The sequence below is a fragment of the Scylla paramamosain genome, chromosome 7 (genome assembly GCF_035594125.1).
Source record: "Scylla paramamosain isolate STU-SP2022 chromosome 7, ASM3559412v1, whole genome shotgun sequence".
Classification (NCBI taxonomy): domain Eukaryota; kingdom Metazoa; phylum Arthropoda; class Malacostraca; order Decapoda; family Portunidae; genus Scylla; species Scylla paramamosain.
The window spans coordinates 29,789,881-29,817,530 of NC_087157.1; the positions used below are offsets into that span (position 1 = coordinate 29,789,881).

A 27,650-nucleotide genomic window follows, 5' to 3' on the forward strand; every position below is an offset into this window, starting at 1 on the left:
ATCTGCGAAACCTTCACAATTTTTCAACAATTGGAGATATCTTCAGTAACAGATTTAGTCACGAATTTACATGTAACATAATCAGGCAGATTTTAGACATATATGATTGAGCTAACATGTTAAGAAATATCTTCACCAGGTAGAAAGTTTCTATTGTCGTTTAGAATTATTTCTTTGCTCTCGAGAACGAACGTCATTAATTATGTTTTTAAATATTTTACTTATGTTTTTGATAATTTAATGTTAATCGATTGATAAATGACTAATGATTTTTTTTATCGTATTTTTTTTTAGAATAATCATTTTAGAATAGATTTTATGTGAGGTACCAAATTAGTTATTAGTTTTCAATGTGTGTAATACTTATGTTTCCTTTTATCATAGAAATTTAGTAATAGTTCTAGAAATTTTATTGTTAATAGGAAGGATTAGAATAGAACTACTTTTAGTATTTTATTTTTTTTTATGTACCTATTTATTAAGTTAATGTAGAAACGTTCAGAACAAGATAATTGAACTTTTATGTACAGAGAACAGATATTCTAGAAATAATAATTATATTACAAATGTGTATTTTAAACAATTATGATGGACCATATTTTAAATATAAAGTATTGTATCAATGTAATGTTGCTGTGGTCAATAAACTATCTATCTATCTATCTATCTATCTATCTGTGTGTGTGTGCGTGTGTGTGTGTGTGTGTGTGTGTGTGTGTGTGTGTGAAAGACGACTTTAAGTCACATGCCCAACTATAGGCAAGTATATCTTACCAGGATGCGGGACGTGGACCCAATTCATCATGCATCCCACTAATCACTATTCCCAATGGAGGGAAGCTATACTTACAACAGCTTTAAATCTTTGTGCGATAACTTGGAATTTCCTCACAGCTGCAATATCCGTATTCAGAAAAGTTATCTATATCCATTTACGGTTGTGTCGATAAATAATACTACAATGAATTACTCGGATTAACCCGAATCAGGATTGCTAATCCTGTCAATTCTTGACGCGTCTTTTATAACCCCCGCCCCTAAAAAAAATAAATAAATAAATAAGATAAAATAAAATAAATAAATAAATAGATAAATAAACAGTCCACTGCAACTAATGGTACAATCAGATTTGTTTTACATAAAAATAACTTAAATGAATTTGCTGGAAAAAATACTCTGTACTAGTATTTTTTTTTTTTTTTCCATTAAGTGGAACTTGTGACGATGGCGTTGGTCAACTTGAGTACACGTGCACTCAGAGGATGGTGAACGGCGGAGTATCGCTAGCTAGTTTCATCTATGCATCGTTACACGTCAAGGATGACTGATTTGCTTGTTGTATGTTTTGTTATCCTTTTTTGGTATCGTACTTACGTGTATTCTACGTCAAAATGGAAACTTTAAATTGTTATATTCAGTTGGATAGATATATGTTTTATTATTATTATTATTATTATTATTACTATTATTATTATTATTATTATTATTATTATTATTATTATTATTGTCATCATCATTATTATTATTATTATTATTATTATTATTATTGTTATTATTATTATTATTATGATTATTGTTATTATTATTATTACTATATTGGGCGGTTTTTCGCTAGAAGGACAGTGGTGACGGGCGGTTTCTAGTTCAGTTGGGCGGCGAACTTGACAGTTGGCAATTGGTATCTGGCAACCCTAGTAGGTTAAGTGCGGACTGCAAAGAAGGGTACAGCTGAAGCCTGATCGCTCAGTGTGAGCTGTGACTTTCTCTGTAACACAAAGACTGAGGATTAGAGGAAGACGACAGGATGGGCTGCCGTCTGCTGAGTTGCGTAGTGCTCGTGGTGTTAGGTGAGTCCTGCACGTTCCCTTGAGTAATCCACTCCTTACCGAGGGACAGGTGTAGAACTGTGTGCCAATTCGATCCACAAAGCAATGTAGTGTATGTATCATTGTTTTATAGGGTCATTTTACTTATCTATTTACTTTTTTTCAAAGTGGTTGTTATCAGGTATTCTCTCGTTACTTATCGAAATTGGGACCAGCGACAATGATGAATGGCCACTATGTGTTACCTTGATATAATCACAAGAATCGACTAGTCAAAACAAAAGCACCAACTTAAAAAACACCTCATTAAATATTTGCTGTCGTTGCACAGCCAATAGCAGTGAAACATCCCTTCAAGTAGACACCTCGTGAAATACTTAGTCATTGCATGCAGCCCTGCATTGCAGTGCATAGAACATTTTTGTAGGTAATTTAGAAAGCAAGGTAAATCTTACCAATAGCGGCTCCTTTTGTATTGTGTTGCTGCCCCTCTCCAGGACAAGCAAGCTGGGGACTTGGTGGGAAAGCGGAGTTTTGGGGATGCGGTAACCTTTGGGAAAACTCAAAAGACTAAGGAGAAAAACATACGAAAGATAGAAAAAAAAAAAATCAACACGGGGAATATCCGCCCTCCTTCTTACTCTGCTATGCTACCCTAACCTTGCTAAAAACCTCTGCTCACCTTACCATGGCTACGTGATCATAACAGGTAAAACTGACGTTTAACACAATATATCCTACTTATTTTCTCCTTCTTTATCCCAAACAAGCTTTGGGACCTGGTGAAAAAGTGGTAGGGGAAGCCAAATTATGCCAAATTGTAACTTTCATGAGATGCCATATTTTGAAAACCGGTACTTTCTAGTTTAATTGAACTTGACCTAACCTAACCTGGACCCCCCTCTTAAGGACACTAACCTAACCTTGGGAGGGGCCAGCCCCCCGCCTTTAAGGACACTAACCTCACCTAATCTAACCACATATCTTAATAGGAAGTGGAAGGCCCCTGGTGTGGCTGGTCAACCTCCTCTTCCTCATCCTCACAGGGTACTGACACCACCATCTGTTCAGCACTCAGTTGATTTTGGCAACACACAATGCAGTCTTAATAAATGTACACCCAAGTTTACTTGCTTATGGAATTGCACAATAAAATCACAGTTCTTAAATTTATGTCCACTGCCTTTGGCTGCCTTTGTGACACTTGGTATCCTTGTGGTTAGCCGGCTGACTGGCACAGCCACCTTATACACACTTGGTAATTGGCTGAAAATAAGTGATGTATTGGCTGGAAGTAAATGACATTTAATAACGTTCTAATACTTCATGAATAGGACAGCTCTGATTGGCTGAACGAAAGAAATATAAGAGAGAGAGAATGCACCATTCCATGCTGGAAACCAATATAATAATGCACGCATTACACTGTATTGTATCCCTCCAAGTGAGCCTCATCAGCATAGATTTAGAATTTGATGCAGCGCAAGATGGATCACATCATTGTAATGTAACCGTGTGTGACCCCAAAACAAAACCCCCCATATATGTATTGTACAGTGAGTATTTATCATGTGCGCATAATTTAGCTGCTCCGTGAGGAGTCACTATTGATAAGATTAACCAAAAGGAAATATTAAATGGGATATATTAAAGACCTATGATTCCATCTCTTCCTTGACAATTTCTTTTGCTTTACATAGTACAGTCATAGTTAATGTGAGTGCATGGTGCACCCTCGTGTGCATTATTTTTTGTACTTGGAAATAATCGGGTACATGGAAAGATACATGTCATGGCCAGTGTGTATGAGAGAGTGCAATAGGGAAATATTTTAGGAAAAAAAATTGTCATGTAAGAAATTTAGATTGAGCGTCTTCCACTTACACCACTGCCCACAGCCAACCAGCCAATAGTAACACTCTTACCCAGGCAGGCAGCAACTCATACAGAGAAGAAGTCAGGACAGCTCTCACTCTGTCACCAGGTGCCATGATGCCAGTGGAAGCAACTCACAGGGATTGGCATAGTGGTTGAGTGCTAGGCAAGAAGGACATGCAAAAACTATATGCACAGCTGAGCAGTATGTGGGGAATGACTATTATGCCTGCAAAGCTTGGATAGCATTGGTGTGGGACAATGCCAAGCAGTACCACAATATGACTTGAGACAAGACAACTATTAAATTGGTTACTGTGAAGTGATGTCATTTTTATTTTGTTCCTGCATTTATTTTTTTGATCAGGAAACATGTTCTTTGTGTTGAGGGACACACAAGATCATTAGAAAGCTGTATTTTATTCATTGTTTACATGATGTACCACAGCTTGAGGACATAGTCTTGAAGTATTAATGTGTGAAATGTTGCTGCACATACTGACTTTGTCAATTTAGTTCCACATGAATCTTACCAAGAAAAAGCATTGACTATAGAAAGGATAACAGCACATCAGCTGAATTTTGCAATATGTATAATTTGAGGTTTCATCACTGCTTCACCTGCTTTACTCCATATGATCAGCTTCACTCCCAGCCCTTAGAAGTGTGTTTCTGTTAATTGATGTGGGAATAGTATAATGCATTGCATAGGTGGTGCTTTAATTTTACAAATCCTTTATTGAAAATCAAAGGTACAATTCTCTCTCTCTCTCTCTCTCTCTCTCTCTCTCTCTCTCTCTCTCTCTCTCTCTCTCTCTCTCTCTCTCTCTCTCTCTCTCTCTCTCTCTCTCTCTCTCTCTCTCTCTCTCTCTCTCTCTCTCTCTCTCTCAAAAATTTTCATCAGGTTATAGCTATATATATCTGGATTTGTCAGCTACCAGCAGCTTCAGCTTTATCAAGTCGTGAGGGGGCTCTAAAAGATTAGATATATTCATGGTTGAGGCCTGACATGTGCAGGCCTGACAGCTTCTTGTAGCTTTCTCTATTTTCTTATGTTTCCCCATAATGTTCCCACTTTTATATTCTCCTGAGACCTCTTATTCCTGTTGAGGGAGATGGAGAAGTGTTAGCACCCTATTCATGGTGGAGCTGGGTGTAGGTACCTTGCTGTGGTGTGAAAACTGTTGAATTTGGTTCTTGTGTTACACTCAACCCCCAGTACCACTAACCCCTGCATCTATCTGGTAGCTGCACCACCGCTCACTTGTTTCTGCCTGACTGGTAGTGTCAAGCAGAAGGCTGTCATTTACTTTTATTTGTCTCCTCTACTTGGGAAGGTGGAAGCAAATCTTGTATGGGCAGTGAATTGTTAATGGGCGATTGTATTGCTAACAAAAATTATCATAGTTCAGGCACAGTAGAAGAAAGTTTGGGCCAAACTCACACATTCAGTGCGACTTTTATTTACATCAAAACACGTCTCTGTGGGCTATTTCAGCCATCACACAAACTCACTCACTCTCACTTCATTCACTCCTTCCTACTTAGCACTCATTCAATAATATTCTTAGACAAGAGTAATTAAATAATTCTGAGGTCACTAGCCACATGGTTTTAATACCCACATGAGTTCTTAAACAGATGTATGTAAATAAGACCTATACAAAATACTCTTTTAGACTTGCTGCTTTCTCATTTATTTGCTGTCTGCCATAAGATCATCAATGGCAATGATAAATTTTAATCAAACAGTTGACCTTCAGTGGTGAGAGATTGATAGGATCATCTCCAGTAGCCTCTTACTTTTTACATGCTGATTTCATGCTTTAAACCTTGCTGTGTAGGATCAGAGCATCAACAGTTGGCCAGTACCTAGAATATTTTTAGATGCTTGAAAACCATCCATCCACTATTTCCTTCATAGGGAAGATGGTGTGGCAAACAAATACTGTGATACAATGTATCAGTATTTGCCACACACCTTAGCAATTAGAATAATAAGGTCTGCAATACTATTCACCCAAATAATATTTTTTGGGTGAATTCCAGTTTACTTTCTTGAGCTAGAACTAAGTCACTTGAGTATATTCATGTGTCTGACAAGGACAAAAGCTCAAGATTTTAAACATTACATTTTTACTTGTCTCCTTAGAGCTCATGAGAGTTCACAGCTGCAAAACTAAGCTTGAACTTATTTACAGTGTTTATAAAGGCTGATTAGTTAAAAAAAAAAAAAAAGTTTTGAGAGCTTGTTGGTTTAGTGTGGTTCACATGAATTATATGAGAGGGGCTTTTTATATCTGTCTAGCTTTATATGTGAACCGAATACTAGTGCTCAGTTACCATATATAAAATAATTATAAGAGATATGTTGAACCAGTTGCAAAATGTATGAGTTTCATCAATGTCACATAGTTATTTATGATGTTAGAGTAGTGTACATGGGACTATGTTGGGGCACACATCTGCACTTTTATATTCTGGAGGGAGACTGATTGGAAGGAGGCTGTGACATAGTTTGATCTTCACAGATGGGCTGGGAGACATCATAGTGCCTGGGCTCTCTCACTAAGAGCCATTTGAGTGCCATTTTTAGGCATCCACTTAAGTTACTGAATATTTATAGTAGTATGCTTACTGTAAGAAGTTTACATAAATTCATAATGAGACAAAATATCTTTAATAAAAAATGGAGAAGTGACATGAACATTTTGAATACACCAATCATCTGCCTTGCGGCCCTTGCCAGAAAGAGGATGAAGAGATTGCCAATATACCAGTATGACAGTACAAAAGTTGACTGTACTTGCATTAACTTTAGAAAAGGAATTAGCAATATATGTATGTAACTTCCTAGAACAGCATAGATTATCTTAATTCTTGCTTCAGATATTGTGGTAGATCTGTGCAGATCTGTGGACCAAAGTCTAACTACAGGTTGGGGAAGATGATGAAATATTCACATACTTCTACATCATGTCTATTACTTCCTTTTGTGTGTGTGTGTGTGTGTTTATATATATATATATATATATATATATATATATATATATATATATATATATATATATATATATATATATATATATATATATATATACTCACACACACACACACACACACACACACACTAAGAGTTACTGAATATTTATAGTAGTATGCTTACTGTAAGAAGTTTACATAAATTCATAATGAGAATATATATATATATATATATATATATATATATATATATATATATATATATATATATATATATATATATATATATATATATATATATATATATATATATACACACACACACAGAAATGGGGGAGAACAAGAAATTAACCAGGGAGGAGGGGGGGGGAACTGTACCCCCCCAAAGTGTCTCCCCTTCCTGGTGGAGGGGGTATAGGATGAAGAGAAGGACAGGTGGATATGAAAGATAAGGAAAGGGCCATTGGGGAGAAACTATGATGTAAGGTTCTGCCAGTGAGACTTCCTCATTCTGGATAGAAGGTCGGGTATTGGGTAGCTCATTTACGTGACCAGTGGGATCAGGGAGTGTGGGAGGAGCAATAGAACCTCAAGGACACATACGGAGTCTGTCAAGACAAGTTAAAACAGGATACAGGATTGCTCAACAAGACAAAACAGTATACAGGATTGCTCAACAAGTCAAAACAGAATACGGGATTGCTCAGCAACAACTAAAATAGAAATCCAACCATGTCGCTAACATAGGCATTATTGTATTAAAGGGATTAAAGGTAAGATGGTAGTGATACCATGCCAATATTACTGGTCACATATTTAAGAAAACAAGACAATAAATAAGTAAATGAATACATAAAAGCGAAAACAAACAGACAACTAAATCAAACCCAAATTAGATTGTTCATCTGCCAAGGTAGTGAGAGATAAATTCAGTAGTAAGTTTCCCTCATTTACTGAATCCTAAGTGTAACAAAAAATAGAAACTGAAGGGAGCTGTAACTTCCCTAATGAAGCCACTCTGGGTGATGACCAGGAGATGGGGACCCTAAACAATGTTATGCTGGGAGAGGGAAGACCAGGAAGAGCTTATCTGCTCTCTCAGTGATGCAAGGATGGAGGTGGAGGGTGAAGGAGGTGCTGGCGTCGTTGTTTGTTCCCAGCTTTGTCCTTGAGAGAGATGGCAGGCATACACCCCATAGCAGGCAGGTATCAAGCATCTGGTTTGGAGTGAAGGCAGGTGTTATGGCCCCCAGTCACCCAGACACTACAAGGCAACCCTGAGTATGGCCACTAAACCTTCCTGTGATGAGATGAGGCTCATCATCACCATAACCACCACTTTGTTCTCTTCTGTCTGATAGACTATGGTCATCCACTGCCCTTCTTCCTCTCTTGCCACTCCTACAGGGGGAAGGTGACACAGTGGGCCATCCATATGGGTATTAAGAAGGGGGAGTGGTGTAGGTCTTGCTTCCATGGTAGCTGAACACAGAAAAGGGGAGAGGATCTGAAACAGCCCATGGCATCATGTCCCTCTTTGCTCTTCTTCCTTTTGTAGTCATGATGTGATATCGTTCTGATTGGCTGTCTCTCCCTCCATTGGTTTTACTTATTTGCCATTTGTCTTCCATTTTCTTTTCTGCTGTTCTACCTATTTCTAATGCTCCTCAGATTGTTTCCATTAAAAACATCACAGATATTTCTGTATTTGATTAACCTTGAACACAGACTCTCATTAGTCTAGTTAGTTTCTTATGTGAAATTTGGATAGGAGAATGGTATCTAGGTGGGGAAGATTTTCAGGAAAATTAATGCAATGGTGTTTCAAGAACTGTAGTACAATACATAGAAGCAAAACATAGTGTAAGTCTCTCATTATGAACTCTTGATTCACAGGGTATCTTGCTGTCATGCCTGTGGTAGGTCAACAGCTAGATAATGGAAACCTTCCCCTTGATGAAGTGGCTAAGACTCATGTCTCTACGTGGTTAGAGCGCTGCAATGCAACTGCTGGCGATGAAGCTGTGGAAGACATAAAGGTAAGATGCTGTTTTCTTTGGTTTTCTCTGGCTATGTCAGGATATTTATACAGCTGTGAGAGTACAGTTCATTTAACTTGAATACTTCACTTTCAGCTGTGGTGATAGTCCTTATCTTGTACCTGTAAAAGTTTCTTAGCTGCCTTTCATGCCAGCCAGTGTTGGAGAGAACAGTGGATAGGGAGGAGCCTTTGGCTTTACTAGCCTGTCTTTCTTCAGATTAGTTAGCTTAGATACTTTAATGTTATGGCTGCTCTTGAGTGAGGTTCTCAGATGAAGGGTTAGAGATGTATTTAAACAGGATGATTGTAATTAATTTGTGTATATATATATATATATATATATATATATATATATATATATATATATATATATATATATATATATATATATATATATAATAGTATCTCTATCTCACACAGAACTCTGTTGGAGAATTAATGGAATGTGTACAGAAACACATAAATTTTAACAAACTGGAGGAGGAGGTGAAAGTAAGCATTGTAAAAGGAGAACTGGATGTGGTCTTCAAGAAGTACTGCAAGTATGTATGTGTTTGATGTATTCTGTGAAATACAAATACTCTCTAACTTACAAACAAGTTAGGTTCCGGACTGCTGTTTGTAAGTTATGATCATAAGTTTTTTTATTTTTTTTTATTTTGGGTGTATATGTCTAGGTAATATGATAGTGTTAAAATAACACTACAGTACACAATGATAAAGATACTGTATACGTAATAATGAAACAAAACAAGTTAAATTATAAGTTGTATAAATGTGTACTATACTGTAGGGCTGTAAACAGGACTTCTTTTATTATTTTACTCCACTGTCTAGTTTCTTTATTATAGCCATTTTATTTTCCATTGTCATGGTTTGATGGTTCTAAGCACTGCCACTATCATCACTACCCTTATGCTAATAATCACAAAGTTGGAAAATATCCAAAAAGTCTTAGAGTTAGCAGGTCAGTTGAATGTAAACAACAACATGGCACTTCTTTCCTTTGTTATGATGCTGATTTTGATCTTGATTGTGATGCTCAAGTGACTCAGGATCGTTTCTGTGCCAGGGGCCATGTTCATAAAGATCCTTAGGCTCCATCCACACTATGCAGTTTGCCACCATGTCTTGGTGCTGCTGTCATATCAGAAATGCGATTGCTGCTGCACAATCATCAGGCTGCTGCACACATCAAAACTTACTTAACTGTATGCCCAGTTTGCAAACAACAAGTATTATGGGATGGATCATAGGAGATTGCATGTTTAACTGGCACAAGAGGGAATATAACTCGCAAACAATTAGTCTGATATACAAGAAGCATATTCATGCCCTCATTAATCCTTTCACTGGTAACCAACCATTCCATTATTATCTAGTACAACTTTTAAAGTTTTATATATATATATATATATATATATATATATATATATATATATATATATATATATATATATATATATATATATATATATATATATATATATATATATATATATACACACACACACACACACACACACACACACACACACACACACACACACACACACACACACACACACATACATACATACATAAATGCAGTGGAACCTTGGTTACCAAATACCTTCCTTTTCAAACAAATAGGTTTTTGAACAAAATCTTGAATTCATCAATTCGAATGCTGTGTCCTGGCTCGGACTGCATTTAGACATGGTGGCAAGCCACATAGTATGAAAGGCACCTTAGAACTATGCTTACACTTCTTAATTTTGTGTTATTAGTGCAATGATTTTACATTTTGAGGGGGTAAATGACAAAAAATAATAATTTGTCTCCAATTTTGTAAGGATATGAGTGCTTGATTTCAGTCTTTTTACAAGTAAATTAGATCTCATCCAAGGCATGAGTATTTTGTCTCATTGTGTAGACCTGCAGGTCTCTGATGCTCATACTCAGTGACTCTAGTCCCTTCCTGGTAGATTAATTAGATGAGATTTGGATGCCATTGCAGTGTAGATAGACTTAGATAGGATGAATAAATGGACAGATAGATGGCAAATGCAGTTTAATATTAAGTGTGGAATAATTAGTGTATGTAGAAAAAACAGTAGGTACAAAATAAAGAACAAGGCTGTGGTAAGCTCAGAAAACTAAGAAGATTTAGGAATTATAGTTAGCTCTGATCTCCATCTGAGAAAACAATACATAGAGATTAGAAGAAAATGAAAAGATTTTTATAAGTGTTAAATGTTGAAGTTACTACGTAATATTTAAGTTATATTTGGCTCTTAAAAGTTGAAGTTGTTAAAGTTATATTTGGCACTGGTGATACCTTGTCTATATTATGCCATGCATTTCTGGTCCCCATATTATGGGGAGGATATAGATCTGTTAGAATCATTACAAAAGAGAATGACTTAAAGATATTAGGCAAGAAGAGTATTCCTTAGGAAAGGAGACTGAAGCTTTTAAACTTGCATTCCTTAGAGAGGTGTAGGTTAAGAGAGGACCTGATAGAGGTCTTTTTAAGTGGTATAAGGATATAACAGTGGTGACACAAGCAAAATTCTCAGGAACAGTAATCAGGATAGAATAAGAAGTAATGAGCTCAAGCTTCAAAAAGTTTGATTTAAAAAGACATAGGAAGAAATTGGTTCTCAAATAAGGCAGTAGATGAATGGAGTGGATTCAGTAATCAGGTTGTTAGTGCTGAGTCATTAGGGAGCATTAATAGAAGATGAGACAAATTTATGGATGGGGATGATAGATGGAAATAGGTATGTGTGTTTCATACAGGCCTTTTCATGATGGATTCTTGCTGCTTCCTTTATTTTCTTGTGTTCTTATGTTCTAACATCATAGGCAATATTAAAGGAGATATTTTTGTCATATTTTGTGCAAAAAAAAGGATATTTGGAGTTTTCTTCACTTGGGAAACAAAAAAAACGAAACAAAAAAAAAAAAAGCTTTAGAAGCAATGATAACTCTGCTTAATACAAGAAAACTTTTCCAAAGTATTTGAGTGGAAAGTAACCACTGCAGTTTGCATTATACAATTGTATATTGTGTAAATTAAGACATTTGATTTTTAGAAGAATGGCAAGCAGAATTCAGTGAAACTTGGGAATCTTATTATGTGACAATTAATAGTACATAAAAAGTCATCCAAATGGAAAGAAAACTGGCAGACTTTCACAGAAGCATCTTCTCTCCATAATAACACTGAAAGATGGTTGGTAATGGCCCCTACATTACATTCACTTTGATGGACTTTGGACATGAACAGACATTCTCCCCTTCTTAGTATGTCAAATTGAAGGTTTGTTGTATATTCCTGTAAGGTACTCATATTGCACAGATCATATTTTGCATGAGGCATTGTAATAGTATGGTAGCTTGTTATAAGTGTGAATAAGTGTTGTTCACTTATGATTCTGACTTGCAGGAGAAGAAGTAGGCTCATGGCTTGTGCTGAGGATGTGTTTACAAAAGTAGAGCGCTGCGCCGATGAGAAACAGAAGCAGGACCTCAACATCACGCGCAGGGTTATTGATGCTGGGATAGACTTTGTGTGCCACAATGATGGTGATAGAATTGCACGTAAGTCTCTCTCTCTCTCTCTCTCTCTCTCTCTCTCTCTCTCTCTCTCTCTCTCTCTCTCTCTCTCTCTCTCTCTCTCTCTCTCTCTCTCTCTCTCTCTCTCTCTCTCTCTCTCTCTCTCTCTCTCTCTCTCTCTCCATATTTCTTATCTAAGAGTTTAAACAATGTGTAGTTTTCTGTTGAAAAGGTACTGTCATTATAAAAGAAACATGAATATGATGCACATTTGACAGTAAAATTTTGTTACACTGGTGTGTTTGGCTGACAACCATAACTGACTCCAAAATTGGCATTGGAAGCAAAAAATGGTCACTTGGCAAGTTTGCAAAAGAAAAATAAATAAATAAATAAATAAATAGATAAATTAATTAAAAATAAAAATAAACATTTTTCTCACTTAAAAGTGCAGTAAAATGCAAATAAGCATTTTTTTCCTAGAATGCTTAGCATTGTTTACTTAGAAAATGTACCAGTAGTTGCAAATAAAAATGTATTTAAATATTGTACTTGCCCAAGTGACAAGTTGGTTGAAGGCAGTTATTGTCCAGCTTGGTTTTGAATTCATGAATAGTTTGCTTCTAGATTATTCCAGGCTCATATTGCTCAATGTGGAAAGCCATACTTCGTGATGCCTCTTCTATAAATTAATCTTCTTAGTTTATTTCTGTGACTTCTCGTATACCTTGCATAAGATTTTAATATATCACCCCTATCCTCTTCCTCTGTTTTCTTCATAGCCCTATATGTTGCATTTAGATCACAACTCTCTCTTTCTTCTTTTTAGAGTAGATAGATTCTGGTTGTTTACCTTTCTGTATAGGACAAATCCCACTAGCTTGGGGCCATCTTAGTTGCTGTCCTCTGCATTCATTCCAACTTCATTATATCCTTTTTTACTTAGTGACCATACAAATGCTTACATGTATATTTGGTCTCTCTCTCTCTCTCTCTCTCTCTCTCTCTCTCTCTCTCTCTCTCTCTCTCTCTCTCTCTCTCTCTCTCTCTCTCTCTCTCTCTCTCTCTCTCTCTCTCTCTCTCTCTCTCTCTCTCTCTCTCATTTATTTATTTATTTATTTTTATTTTATTTTTTTTTTTCAGTTTTTATGGCTGAAAAAGGAGAGGAATGTCTTAAGAACCACTCAAAGAATATTGAGGAATGCATAGAAGATAAAATTCCAAGAATTAAAGAGTACAAGAATGATCATGATGGAATAGATATTACAACATTTACTATTAATGAAGAGAATTGCAAGTAAGTGTTTTTTATTACTGTAAATTGAATTTTACCGATTTTTTTTTAAATCTCATGCTTAAAACAGTTTGTTCATTTCCTTTCTACAGATGCAACTAGGAATTCCAGAAGCAAAAGTATAAAAAAAAAACACACACACATACACACAAAATAACTTTATAAAATGAACTCCAAGATACCATATGTTTTATTAATTCAGATTTATGTATCATCATTATCAGTGTGGGAGTTTTTAGACGTTCATTCAACCTGTGATCTTCCAGCTAAAACACTAATACTGAAAGCATGGCTGAATATAAGTAGCTGATAACTTAGCTGTGGTACACATAGCTAGCAGGAAGCTGTGAAGGGTTGGGTGGTGATCCCTAGTCGCTGGTGTTCCAGCTGGTCATGTTACGTAGCAAAGACCAACTCTTTGCTGTTGTCCCAGCTTTCCATGCTTCTAAGTTCTTATCAACTTCATGAATTTTAAGAAGTGCAGGCTGTAGAGTGGCAGAGAACTGACTGGAAAGACAAATGATTGGCGACTGCTACCAACCAACAAGGGCCCAAGCCAAGAGCTTGGTTCTTGATACACATCAGAAAAACAAAAGCCTTTCATCTCCCGCTCACGTCTATTTTGCAATTTATTTATTTAAAATGTTAAGTAATACTTACTTTGTGCTATATTAAGCTTAATTACCTTTTAATATAACTTCACAATTTATATACAAATCACACCATAAACCAATAAGGCATTGATATTATGTACCAGTGGAAATTTCCACAATCAGTATGTTTGTATGGATAAGTTCTTGTTATCTGGTAGTAGCTGAATAATTTCTCTGTTAAATCATGTCATGTGTTGTGAAGTGACTTGCTAGGTTCTCATATAGGTACAGAGAACACAATGTAGTTCAGGTTAAGAATCCTTTATTCAAAACTCAGAAATCTAAGTTTTTTTAATAGTGACATGACACATTACAAATAAAAAATTCCTCAAAGTGGTGGGAAGGTTCCATGGCCAAAAAAAACTGACAAAGTGTAAACATGATAGCATGCCCATAGATCAAAGCTTCATTGCTTGATTTAACTGCCATGCAAGGTATCAAAAAGTGGTAAATTGTCACATGTGACAGCTAACCATGCTGTGATGATACTTTGCTCAGAATTAGAATTACTGAGAATAATTGAGGCTGTGGCTGGAATAAGGTCCTGAGTGTCCCTTTTTAGAAAACACCATTAAAGTTTGTTGACCTTCAAAATGCTATATCTTTTCAGCCAATAAAGATATCCTGGTGATTTTTTTGATGTCTGCTTTCATGTTTTGGAACGTTGTTATAAGAAGATCTCTGACGGTTAACAGACCAACTGATGCTCATTGGCTGATTTTTTGTCTCAGTACTCTCATTGGTTGTTTGGCTCTTGACAGTACGTGTTGAACTCTGTGATTGGCCAGCAACTTAGCACATGGTAGCTTATGGTGCTCGAGTCCTCTTTACCACTGTTGGGACATGAATACATGGGGAATAATCTAACATCAATGAAATATTGGAGGCAGATGGTTTCCAAGGGTTCTGGTCCTGGGGAAGACAGTGCTAAGCCTTAATGATTTTCTAACTGGATTGTCTAGAGAAAGATGGACCTAATGACCACTAAGCAGAGGTTGTGCCTTTGTTTTGCAGTGCAGTCAGCAATGTGGTCAGTCAGTATCCTCTACAAAATGGGATTTTCACTTATATTGGGATGATTCTTCCACATAGTGATAATCATTGTTGTACTCATAGAAGAGGGACTGGGGAATACGCTGGTGTACATAATTCATAAATGGCCACCATGGCAGACCAGACCTTCTGCTGAGCACCTTAATTGTCAGGCACACTGGGAGGGGGGGAGATATTTCTCCTGCATTTTTCCTGCCTGTTTCTTTCTTACCCGCGACCTTCTCATTTCATCGCTCATTTATTTCTCCTTACATTATAGTGGATTATGGCAATCTTAACAAACAAAGAAAAAAGAGTGTTGTGATGACATTTGTTTGAGAAGGGCTCAGTGATTGAAAGACTGGAAGGAAGACAGGAAAATCAGAAGCAGCCATCGCACATACTATGAAGGCTGCAGTTGTGCTTGAAATAGCTGTTACTCCCTGTCACCTTGCACTTCACAAATCTTTTCTGACTGAGAGAAAGTTGGAGCAGTGACTCAATTTTTACAAGACATATGCCCTTTCAACTTACTAATTTTGTATTTTTCTTTGTTTTTTGCCAAGAGCCTTTCTTTCAGGAATGACAAGTGTTCCAACCACAAGTGCAGTCTTTGCCAAATATGTGACAGCTGTTTCTGATCTACCTTCCAGTCACATAGCTTCAATTGAAGAAATGCAGACACAACACTTTTCTTCATTGTTAAGCTTGCCAGGACCCATTATAATGTGAATGGTGAAATGATAAGGTCACAGCAAGGGGAAAACAGGCAGGAGATCATGGGAGAGACAGCTCCCTCCAATGTGCCTGACAGTTACTATAAAAGTGTCAGATTCAAAAACTGAGCACATCATCTTTAGGACATTTGAGTTGCCATGTATGACAATTTACCACTTTTTATGCTTCCCACAGCTGTAGATTGAACATTGAAGTTTTGCTCTATGGGCACACTGTTGTATGTATACTTTGTCAATTGTTTTTGTGGCCACTGTAAAATTACATTCAGGGTATAAGTTATATTATGAAATGTAAATGGATAATGTGTCTCATCCCCAAGCTTTCCCATTTTACAGATGCAAATAAAAATATTCCAAAAAACAGAGAAATCCAAAATCAACAGCTTTTTCAGTCCCATGAATTTTGGATAAGGGATTCTCAACCTTTACTGAAAGACTGGCAAAGGAAAGAAAAGGGATTGTGCAAGTTATAAAGAACAAAGTATATTTCTGAGGTATTATAAGTTTACTCAGTATATCAGGAGAACTTTCAGAAGAAATTTAAACTGAAAGAATTATTCAGAGACTGAGCATCAAGTAGGGGATGAATAGGATGATTGTTGATTAAATCTTGTGAAATAAATAGATGATTATATAAAAAGTACCAAGAGATTGGAAAGAGTCATCTAATTTAATATAATGTGCTTTTAAATATGAATTCCCACAAAAGACTATAGCAAAATCTCTCTCTCTCTCTCTCTCTCTCTCTCTCTCTCTCTCTCTCTCTCTCTCTCTCTCTCTCTCTCTCTCTCTCTCTCTCTCTCTCTCTCTCTCTCTCTCTCTCTCTCTCTCTCTCTCTCTCTCTCTCTCTCTCTCTCTCTCTCTCTCTCTCTCTCTCTCTCTCTCTCTCTCTCTCTCTCTCTCTCTCTCTCTCTCTCTCTCTCTCTCTCTCTCTCTCTCTCTCTCTCTCTCTCTCTCTCTCTCTCTCTCTCTCTCTCTCTCTCTCTCTCTCTCTCTCTCTCTCTCTCTCTCTCTCTCTCTCTCTCTCTCTCTCTCTCTCTCTCTCTCTCTCTCTCTCTCTCTCTCTCTCTCTCTCTCTCTCTCTCTCTCTCTCTCTCTTCTATCCTGATTTCCTTTCTCCTTTGTTGTCTCCAGTACAGTTTTATAATCTTGATACTTTTTTAGTACTCATTTTTCATTAATCTGCATCTACCTTTGTTTCATAATTTAAGCCTCACATTTTACATTTCACATACACTTCATTCTCTTTGTGCTTTCATTGGCGTATTGCAATTTACTGTAAATTTTTAAGCTTCTCTCTTTGATTTGCAGGAACTTGTATGGAATACAGGATTGTGTGGTGAAACATACATCAAAGTGTGATGATGAAACCCCAGCCAATATTTTAGGATCTCTCATCTCACAGATGCTCAAGGTGACGCCATGCTCTCAGACAAACAGTGCTTCAACCCTCTTATCTCACACTCAGCATCTTCTTCCTCATTTACTCACTCTGCTGGCTGCTGCTCTCACTGCAGCCAACATACTTCTATAGACTAGTAATTTATATATATATATATATATATGAATTACATTTGATTATCTCTTTTGATTTGAACCAAAACAAAATCAAGTTTCAGTATTATATAAAATATACGTCTTAAAATTTACAGAAGGTAAAAGGCATCTTATGTAGTACTAGCATAAAAAATAAATGCTAGAATTGGATGTTTATAATTTGGTCAATCGTTGCTGAATTATCAGTAAGAAGTGTATTGTACAATATTTATTGAATCTGACAGTGTTAGGGTAAGTTATGTTTATTAGAAATTTTAATAGGTGTATAATTTTGTTTTCATGGCTCATTTTCATGTGTTTGAAGCAAAATGTTTCCTCCCCTTGATGCTTTTCTTTCATGGAGAAGGATGTACATTAAGGAGGAGATTATCCACAACTCCAAAAATGAGAGAAAATCATTTATCCATCCAACCCCATTAGGGAAAAAAGTCTTTTGAGTGAAATGATGTTGATGTATAAAGTGTAGAATGATATAATCATTATATGCCTTAGAGAAAAATAATAATTTCAGTCTTAACAATTTATTTTCAAAACTAGGTAATTCATTTCTTTACTTGATAATATTCAATAGATTTTGTAATCTATGCATGTCACATTATTTATTTTATTTACTTATTATTATTTTTTCCATCAAAATGTAATATGGTGTGTTGGATGTATGTGTATGTTCATTCCAGCAAGGTGTTAACACCTTTAAACTCAGGTTCTCTCTCTCTCTCTCTCTCTCTCTCTCTCTCTCTCTCTCTCTCTCTCTCTCTCTCTCTCTCTCTCTCTCTCTCTCTCTCTCTCTCTCTCTCTCTCTCTCTCTCTCTCTCTTTCCTCGTATGTTTTTCTATGTGTTTCAGTATTAAGATGCTGTGATGACGCTCTAATCCACTTTTATCAGTTCTACTGCAGTTCTGCTTTGTGAAAATTTATTTGGTTTCACTTAAATTCATTTGTTAAAAGAAAGATTAATACAAGTTCACGAAATCATATACTTTTTAGTTATAGTTCTACTGACATATATGGTAGGCATAATAATTAAATATGATTTTGTAATGCCTATTTTTGTTCAGTTCATTTGGTTAGATTTCAAACATAAAATGGTAGGTTACAAATTATGACAAACATTTTAGTCTATAAAAGTAATTTTTGTTGAATGGAACAAGGAAACAACAATATGCCAGCATGTAATGCTAACTGGTTTATAGAAAGAAATTGAGAAATTGCAGATTTACTCATGAAAAGTAAATTAATAACTTACAAAATATGGCCGTTCACTTTCCATGTACCAGAAGCATGTAAAAGCTGTCAACAGATGCTTTGAAATTATCAGTATTTCATAGTGGTGTACGTACAAAGAAATCAGATGCATGCATGAGCCCCTGAGTACTAAAGTAGTACTAAATGTAGTAATAACATTTATGTTTCAGATTGAATAGGTATGGCACTACAAGTTGCATGTGTTAGTGACCACTACTTATGATTTCCTCTAATCATCAAGAATTATTCTTACTAGTTGTCTCATATTGCACTATTTTTATCTGAGATTTTTCCAGATGTAGAATAGACTTTTCAACTAGCGCTCTCTCAAAGGGATAGCACATAGTATCTCGAGAGGACTCTGTGCATCCTTACAGTGTCTCCCAAATTTTACACTCATATCGTTTTGAAAACTTAACACTGAAGTCATGAATCACTAGACTTGAGATCATGAAAACACAGAAAAACTTTTATTTGTTTTTGTCCCCTTGGAGAAGTAGACTCTCTCTCTCTCTCTCTCTCTCTCTCTCTCTCTCTCTCTCTCTCTCTCTCTCTCTCTCTCTCTCTCTCTCTCTCTCTCTCTCTCTCTCTCTCTCTCTCTCTCTCTCTCTCTCTCTCTCTCTCTCTCTCTCTCTCTCTCTCTCTCTCTCTCTCTCTACTTCATTTCTGTCTTGCAGAACACCCTAGAGTTGTTTGATGCATTACACAGTAGAAGAAGAATTCCCTTTAAAAAGAAAATCAATGTTATTGAATTAATATGGGAAGAAATGAATTTGGCACTAGATTTTTTTAATGTTCAAATCAGCCTGCATCTAATGCACCAATATTAGTGAATAAGAGGTTAGGCACAGAATGAAGATCTGGTGATGCATGAGTGAGGACATCTGGGGTGATATGTGATGACCAGTAGTCCATTGACCACAACTGCTATTGATGATAATCCCAGAAATGCATGATACTGAAAATATGAAGCTGGCACAATGATAATGCTGAAAGAGAAGTTTGATACAAATTGCAGAACTGCTGATACAGGAACTGCTCATGCAGTCTCCACCATTTCTGATGGTTAACCTAGTCAATAACGTGTGTGCTCATGAAGAAAAGGCACTGTGAAAATTTGCACTAAATTGCTGCCTGCCAACCAGGCCAGATTATGTCATTTGATCTGATCTCCGTTGTTTTTTTAAAGATGCTCACTCCATCATTTTTACAGCATACCAGTACTAAATTATTTTCATAGCAAATACTAGATCACAATTCCTAAGAATCTATTATTAATTTAAAAATACTTAATTCAATGAGATTTGTTGAAAAGTTCCCACCTTCTTACAGAAAGCAAAGGTTATATATATATATATATATATATATATATATATATATATATATATATATATATATATATATATATATATATATATATATATATATATATAACACACACACACACATAGGAATCAATGTAAAATAGATTAATCAGTTCCTGGAAACCTGCCCACCCTGCCTTAGCAGCTTATGACAGGCATCCACTGCCAAGATGGCTACTTCACACCATCATCTGCTCAGAAGTTGTTTATCCAGAAAGGATGCAATGGATAAACTTAGTGACAAGGAAGTCATCAGAAAATATTGTTTAGATTGTGCAGATATTGTTTTTGTCATTGATCTAGTGAGGGAAGCCTTAAAGAGTGACACAAAATAGTAACTCAAAATGAAGGTAATTATAACACTTAGAAATCTTGCTACTGGGAAAAGCTACTGGGAAAATGCATTTGTGCATTAGTGATGGTATAGTGGGTCATCAAGAGAGCCACAGGTAGCGGAGTACTTCTGAGCAAGCCGAAAATGTTTGTTTACATTGAGGCTCTTCAACGAGATCATATTTACCCTATTTCAAAGATTGAATTATTGTCTTACCCACTGTCTCTCTCCTCCAAATACATGAAAACAAAGGAAATATCTATAGAAACTACAAATTGGTAATAAACAGCAGCTTTTGCTGTGTCTTTTAGTATATGAAGTCAAGTAACTTTGAGAACCAAATTATCGTACAGCAACTGAAGCAATTACGAGTTTAAATTTTACTTGAAAACTGATTTGTTTGAAAAGGGAGGTGTTCAGTAATTGCTGTTCCACTGTAAAAAATTTTTGTCCATATCATAATTGACAAAAAAAAAAAAAAAAAAAAGTATATGAACCACACTCAAATAGCTGTGCTGTAAACAAACCACGTGTTTGAATAATTGTTCTAACTGTGGAACATAGTGTTAGTTACTGTTTAATATCCTTACTGCAAATATTCTACAAGGTTCAAACACATGGTGGAAAAGCAACAAACCTAAGCTAAATATCTTAGCTAAGAAAATATTCTTGGCTTTTTTATATAAAACTTATTAAATAAAATGTCATTTCACAGGGCATCCTGCAATAAAATGGACTAGCATAATTTTTCCTCACTTTTCTAACCTGCATGGGAAAGATAAACAATAAATTCATGATGAATCTGTATTTTTCCTTATTTTTGTTAATTTATTATTATTTATTTATTTTTATTATTCCCTCCCCTCAAAACCTGTTTTTAAAGTAGGGACGTCTTATGCTGAGGTACTTTTTAACTGTCAGCAAATACAGTAATATCATGACATTTTTTGTGTTAATGCTTTCTTGCCTCTTTGATTCATTTCCTTCAAGGAGTAGGATCCACCAGCATGAAGACACTGTCAAATCCTGAGATATTTTGTCATGATCAAACAGATGATTATGTTGTTCAGCACATGGCAGTGTGTCTTTTCACTTTTGACAGTTACTGAAGAACTGTGTGATCAAGGGTTGCTGTCATCTTTTCATTACATCAGATGTAGCTAATTTTCATTGAATGAAGCTCTTAGAAACTGCATTCATGCAGGATCAAATTTGCAAATGGCTTTGTTCAACTTTTGTTATTGCAAATATTTTGAATACGTGGTGAATGATTGGCTTATATTTTGCATCTTGCCCTTGTTTGTCCGGCACCCGTAAAGAAAACTGGTAGAAAATTTTCTTTATTTGCTGTAGTATTGTATGGTGACATCACTGAGATGAATGAAAATGGTAAGAAAGGAAGATACAGAAGGAGGTGGAATGGAATCATGTGGCAAGAATGGCAAACATGGTGAGAAGTAGGCACTCAAGCTGTTTAGTCTTCTGGTATGTGAAGGGATTGGCACCTTGTAGCAGACCAAATGGGTTAAATCTCCTCAGTTGCTGGATTGAGGCTGTCCACTTAGCCAGAACAAACTTTTTATTTACCTAGTTGTGCTTTATGTGAAAAGAGCTATGTTTGTGCTGTCCCATCTCCATATCTTTTAATATCCAACTTAGCCTTAAATCCATGTATATTTTCTTGCATTTACTATCACCTTATCCAGACTATTCCATACATTTATACTTCTATATTGGAAATTATACTTTTTGATGTCTCTTCTATAAGCACTCTTCTTCAGCCTCTCCATGTCCTCCAGTGTCTCATGTATCCCAAACTATTAAATCATTCTGGTCCACCTCCTCCACTCTATCATACACTTTATATATTGCAATCAAGTCTTCCCTTTATCTCCTTTTTTGCAATGTAGGTAGTGTAACCTTGCCAATCTCTCTTCATGTGACAAGTACCTGATACTTGGTACCATCTCTGTTGCTGCTCTCTGAACTATCTCCAACTTCTTATATCTTTCTTGTAGGGCACCCACACTACAGCTGAATATTCCAGTCTAGGTCTAATCAGTGATATAATCATCTTCCTGATCACTTCTTTATCCATATATGCAAAGGTTAGCCTTATTCTTTTCAATGTTTCAGGTTTCTCCTGTAATTTTGCTAATGTGTCTCTCCAGTGTCAAATTTCCATTCACTGTAACACCCAGATCCTTTTCTTCTTCTATACTCATTTTCTCACCATTCAACACATAATTTCCTTTTTCTCTCCTCTGACTCTTTCCAAATTCATTACTTTACATTTCTTTAGATTAAATTTCATTTCCCAACTATGACTCCACTCCCGATATCTTGTTCGTATCCTCTTGTAACACTACAATCTTCCTCACTCGCAACTTTTTTCAGTAATTTGGCATCACCCACAAAAAAGCCCATGCAGCTATTCACACTGTTATAAAATTTATATAGACTGTAAACATGATTGGTGCCAATACTGAGCCTTGGGGTATTCCACTTTTGACTTTCCTTCACGATGACTCCCGATCTTCTACCACTGTTCTCATCTCTATCAATCAAGAAATTTTCCATCCATCTCAGCATGCCACCCCTCAGATGTCATGCTCCAACTTCCACAGCACTCTCCTGTGCTGAGGCTTTCTTCAGGTCTAAATACATATATACAGTCTGCCCATCCATTTCCTTCTTGTGTTATATCCACTACTCATGAATAAAAACTCAGCAAGTTTGTAACACACGACCTCCCTCTTCTAAATCAAAATTGTTGTTTTGTCATCACTTCATTTTCTTCTATGGACTGTGTGTCTGTATGTGTGTGATGATAAAGGTGAATAGAACTGTTGGTAAGAATACCATTTAATGTAATGTGATTCTGGCAGTGTTCTATTATCATGATGCCAATTTAGCATGTTATGTATTATTTCAGGTAGCCATGAGCACAGTCCATCTGAATGGATGCCACTTTGTTAATTTTTTTCAATTTTGTTATTATATTTTTTTCAGATAAATCAGTACTTACTTTAAAGTTCCTAGATGGTGTTAAGTTTTATTTGGTAGATATTGATATGACATGTTTCATATGATGTTTAAAGCACCAGCCATTCAACCACATGCAATGCTGTCTGGAGTTTTTTGGGGATATTATAACATTTACATCAAGTTCTTACTTTAACATATAATAAATGGGCCTACTTTGTTTCGGCATCAGTCATGATATTAGTCATCAAACTTGCCATCCCTGTCATCATCACATTTATTCCAGTGGGAAAAGAGTGAGTGCCTTCACCATTTTCTTTGTGTAGTCAATGGCTGTGGTAGTCTTCAGTAACCACATTGTAATAGGCCACCATAGTGTATTACGATAAATAATTATGAAAACGATAACAGGTTATCAGTTATCCAATAATTATTTTACCTGCTTTATGAATTCATTGGTATTTCCAATACTTTTGGTTCCAAACTGGCAATAATCAATAATTTTAGTTTTTGGAACATGAGCATTGTTGAAGTTTTAAACTTTTAAACTCAAATGTAGTTATTTTACTTAAAAACTACTTTTCATTAGTGAAGAGATGGGATAAACATTGAATTAAAAGTTTTTTTATAAGGTTTTTCTAACTTTTCTAAGATCAAGATAAAAATAAATTTGGATTTATCAGGTTTTAGTAAAAATATCAATATTGTTTTAGCTAGTATTGGAATTTTGGATTTATCAATTTATCAGTTGATGTGCAATAAATTTATTGCAAGTTATTGAATATCAGTTATTGCCAATAAGGTTATCATTATCAATTTAGCAGTTATCTTGATTTTTTTTTTTTATCATTCCCAGCTGTGCTTGTAATTATATATTGGGAACCTTTGAAAGTGATGATTTTAGGATTATTTGCAGTGTTGTTTAGTCTCATTAAGGAGATTACTCTTATCACACATCATGAATTCAGGTCCAGTAATTTTGCCACCTAAGGACACAAATATTGTAATATTTATTGGGAGATATTCTTGCCCCTGACTGGTTTACATATTCTCCCATCTTTTAAAACCTGTGACAAATTGCTGTTTCTCTTGCCCATATTTTCTTTATTTGGAAGCAACCAAACTTATTTGTATGTGTATTATCTTGTAAGCTACCAAACTTATTTATATCTGTATTATCTGTACAGATTTTCACAGGAAAAGGAATTTGCTTCACATTTCAAAACAAGATAACAATGTGTTGGTCAATCATTTAATGATAAGTAGTATCAATTCAGATAATTCTGTGATGATGAATTTAGTTTGATGAATGTTTATTGCAAGTTTACCAGGGCTAGTAGAGGCAATCTACTTTGCAAGAGGTTGGTAGGTCTGCCTGCAATCTCAAGATTTCTTCTTTGAAATTTTAAAAAATTGACTTTTCTTGAGGAAGACAGTTATACAATTAACATATGAAGAAGCATTTCCACAACTGCCATAAGGTTTAGCATGCAGGTGGCATTGGAGTGAGTTACTATAAGTGATGCCAGCAACCTTAAGAGAATACAAATACCATCTTGCCAAGCAATAGGTATGGACTTTATCACTGAGCAAACAAGCAGTGTGAGTGATTGTGAATGTATGTACATATAAAAATGCCTTGTCTCCACTATAACCTTTAATAGGGAAGTCAGCCTGAAATAACAATATAGATAGATTATTAGAGGAAATGTTAATTCCAAAAAGAAAGTGGAGTAGATTCTGGAAGTATGAGATATGTATTAATCCTCAGCAAGGTAGAATAAACTATTAGTGTGTGTATGTGAGAGGGAGAATTAAAAACTGAAATATGCAAGATAAGGAACTTAGATGCAATTGGAGAGTGATAACAGTTCAGAAAACTAATGTCATGAGATATAACTATGTGAAAAAACATGTATGCCTTTGTACTAGAAAACTACCAGTTAAAAGGGCTGCACTAATGAAGCAAATGAAAGGTGCATTCTACTGAGTTTATTGATTTTGAAAGACAGATTTCTTCCTAAAATAAGTTACCTTTAAGGGCACGATAGCTGCTTGGTGGTTACAAATAATGTGGTGCACTCTTGAAGTGAAAGTGATGGTTTTCCACTATATTCAGAAGATTAGATACTTGTTCATTCATTCACAGCATGCAACTGGAGCCTGATTTATTTTTGTAACCTCACCACTGATTGAACAGTGGCTCATTTTGCCTATCTTCTGCTTAGTATAGAAACTAACATCACACTGTACATATTTACACAATACTGTACTCAATTGGCTTCTGGATCATTGGACAATGAATGATAGGAAATTATGAACTGTTAAAGTTAAAATTGACAAAGAATGATCAGTATAATGTGGTCTCTCTCTCTCTCTCTCTCTCTCTCTCTCTCTCTCTCTCTCTCTCTCTCTCTCTCTCTCTCTCTCTCTCTCTCTCTCTCTCTCTCTCTCTCTCTCTCTCTCTCTCTCTCTCTCTCTCTCTCTCTCTCTCTCTCTCTCTCTCTCTCTCTCTCTAGAAATATGATATTCCTGAATACAATGGTGTTATTAAATTTTAAACAAGACAGAAAGGAAGGATGGGAAGCAATATTTCACCTCAAGCTGTAAGCACAAGGCAACAATAACTCAACCTTTCATACCAAGCTGTAAGCATAAGGCAACAAAGACTCAGCCTTATGCACATTGCTTCTATTGTCTTGCACCAATAGCTTGAGATAAAAAAGAAAAAAGTTGCATATTATCTTTCTGCTTTGTTGAAAATTGGATACTAATGCCAATATGTTTAGATTTTTTAATCATATATCACCATTTATATTTACAGTATGATGATTTCATGCAAAATGTATGTACTAGTATGTATAAACATTTTCAACTCCATACATGACTTAAGATTGCATTACTTTTTTTTTTTCTCTCTCTCTCAGTTTTAACTTAACATAATCATAATTTACTAATACATATTAATCTCTCTAGTGATCAGGAAACCTTGTAAGTATTGCACAAAATAAGGGTTTGGTGTGTGGTTATTAGAAAATTATACTGAGTTAGGGCAGGTCTAGTGTCAGGTTTGGTGTATAAATTTTTTGCATGTCAGAGCTGTATGAATATGAATCATCATGTTCCTTCCCTCCTTCCATGAATCTCATAGTATGGTGCTTCAAGACCCTTTTGTCACTAATAAAATTAAACTATTATACTCCTTTTATTGTGAATTTTGATAAAATCAAATCTTGTTAAGGATTGTGAGGTGGATATCTTCACAGAAGAAAGAAAAAATTTCATATGAACAACATCTCTCTTTGAAATATTTGCTGGACTTAGTGTAAATCTCAAATGGCTATTCTCATCCATTGGACCTACTTTCTACATGTTCACTGTGAAAGGTTCAGCTGATTTTAATCTCATAGTCCAGTCCAAATTAAGGATAAGACAGACTAAGGATGAAATACGATATATATATATATATATATATATATATATATATATTATATATATATATATATAAATATATATATATATATATATATATATATATATATATTATATATAATATTGTGTGTGTGTGTTTGTGTGTGTGTGTGTGTGGGTGTGTGTGCGCGCACACATGCAGGTGTGTGCGGGTATTTACCTAGATGTATTGTGCAGGGTACGAGCCAAAGTTCATTTTGTCCTGTTTCCATAACCATATTTATCCAGTTGCTCTTTAAACATGTGTATGGTATTTGCCACAACCACTTCTTCCTTCTGATCATTACAGATTTCAGAAGTTCTATACAGGCAGCAGCATTTTTTTAAATCATTTCAGATTTCAATAGTTCTATGTGGGAAGCTGCATTTCTTGATGTTGTTTGAACATCCACTCTTCTTTATTTTTCTTTCCATGTCCCCCCCCCCCTCCCTCTCTCTCTCTCTCTCTCTCTCTCTCTCTCTCTCTCTCTCTCTCTCTCTCTCTCTCTCTCTCTCTCTCTCTCTCTCTCTCTCTCTCTCTCTCTCTCTCTCTCTCTCTCTCTCTCTCTCTCTCTCTCTCTCTCTCTCTCTCTCTCTCTCTCTCTCTCTCTCTCTCTCTCTCTCTCTCTCTCTCTCTCTCTCTCTCTCTCTCTCTCTCTCTCTCTCTCTCTCTCTCTCTCTGTGTGTGTGTGTGTGTGTTATATTTCCACTTTGTGTGATAGATATAATACT

General features: G+C 35.7%; 1 protein-coding gene across 3 annotated transcripts in view; it reads left to right on the forward strand.

Annotated features, from left to right (window-relative positions):
- The first annotated feature begins 1,661 nt into the window (after nt 1–1,661).
- The window catches only part of LOC135102335 (27 kDa hemolymph glycoprotein-like), a 29,635-nt gene continuing 3,646 nt past the window's right edge, over nt 1,662–27,650 (forward strand). The window contains exons 1-6 of one of the 3 annotated variants that reach the window (XM_064007411.1): nt 1,662–1,847; nt 8,580–8,722; nt 9,145–9,266; nt 12,158–12,312; nt 13,411–13,564; nt 17,295–17,397. In XM_064007411.1, the coding sequence (XP_063863481.1) occupies nt 1,805–1,847; nt 8,580–8,722; nt 9,145–9,266; nt 12,158–12,312; nt 13,411–13,564; nt 17,295–17,397 (720 nt within the window). In that variant the 5' untranslated portion in view covers nt 1,662–1,804. The other 2 variants (XM_064007408.1, XM_064007409.1) reach the window with 2 other exon arrangements.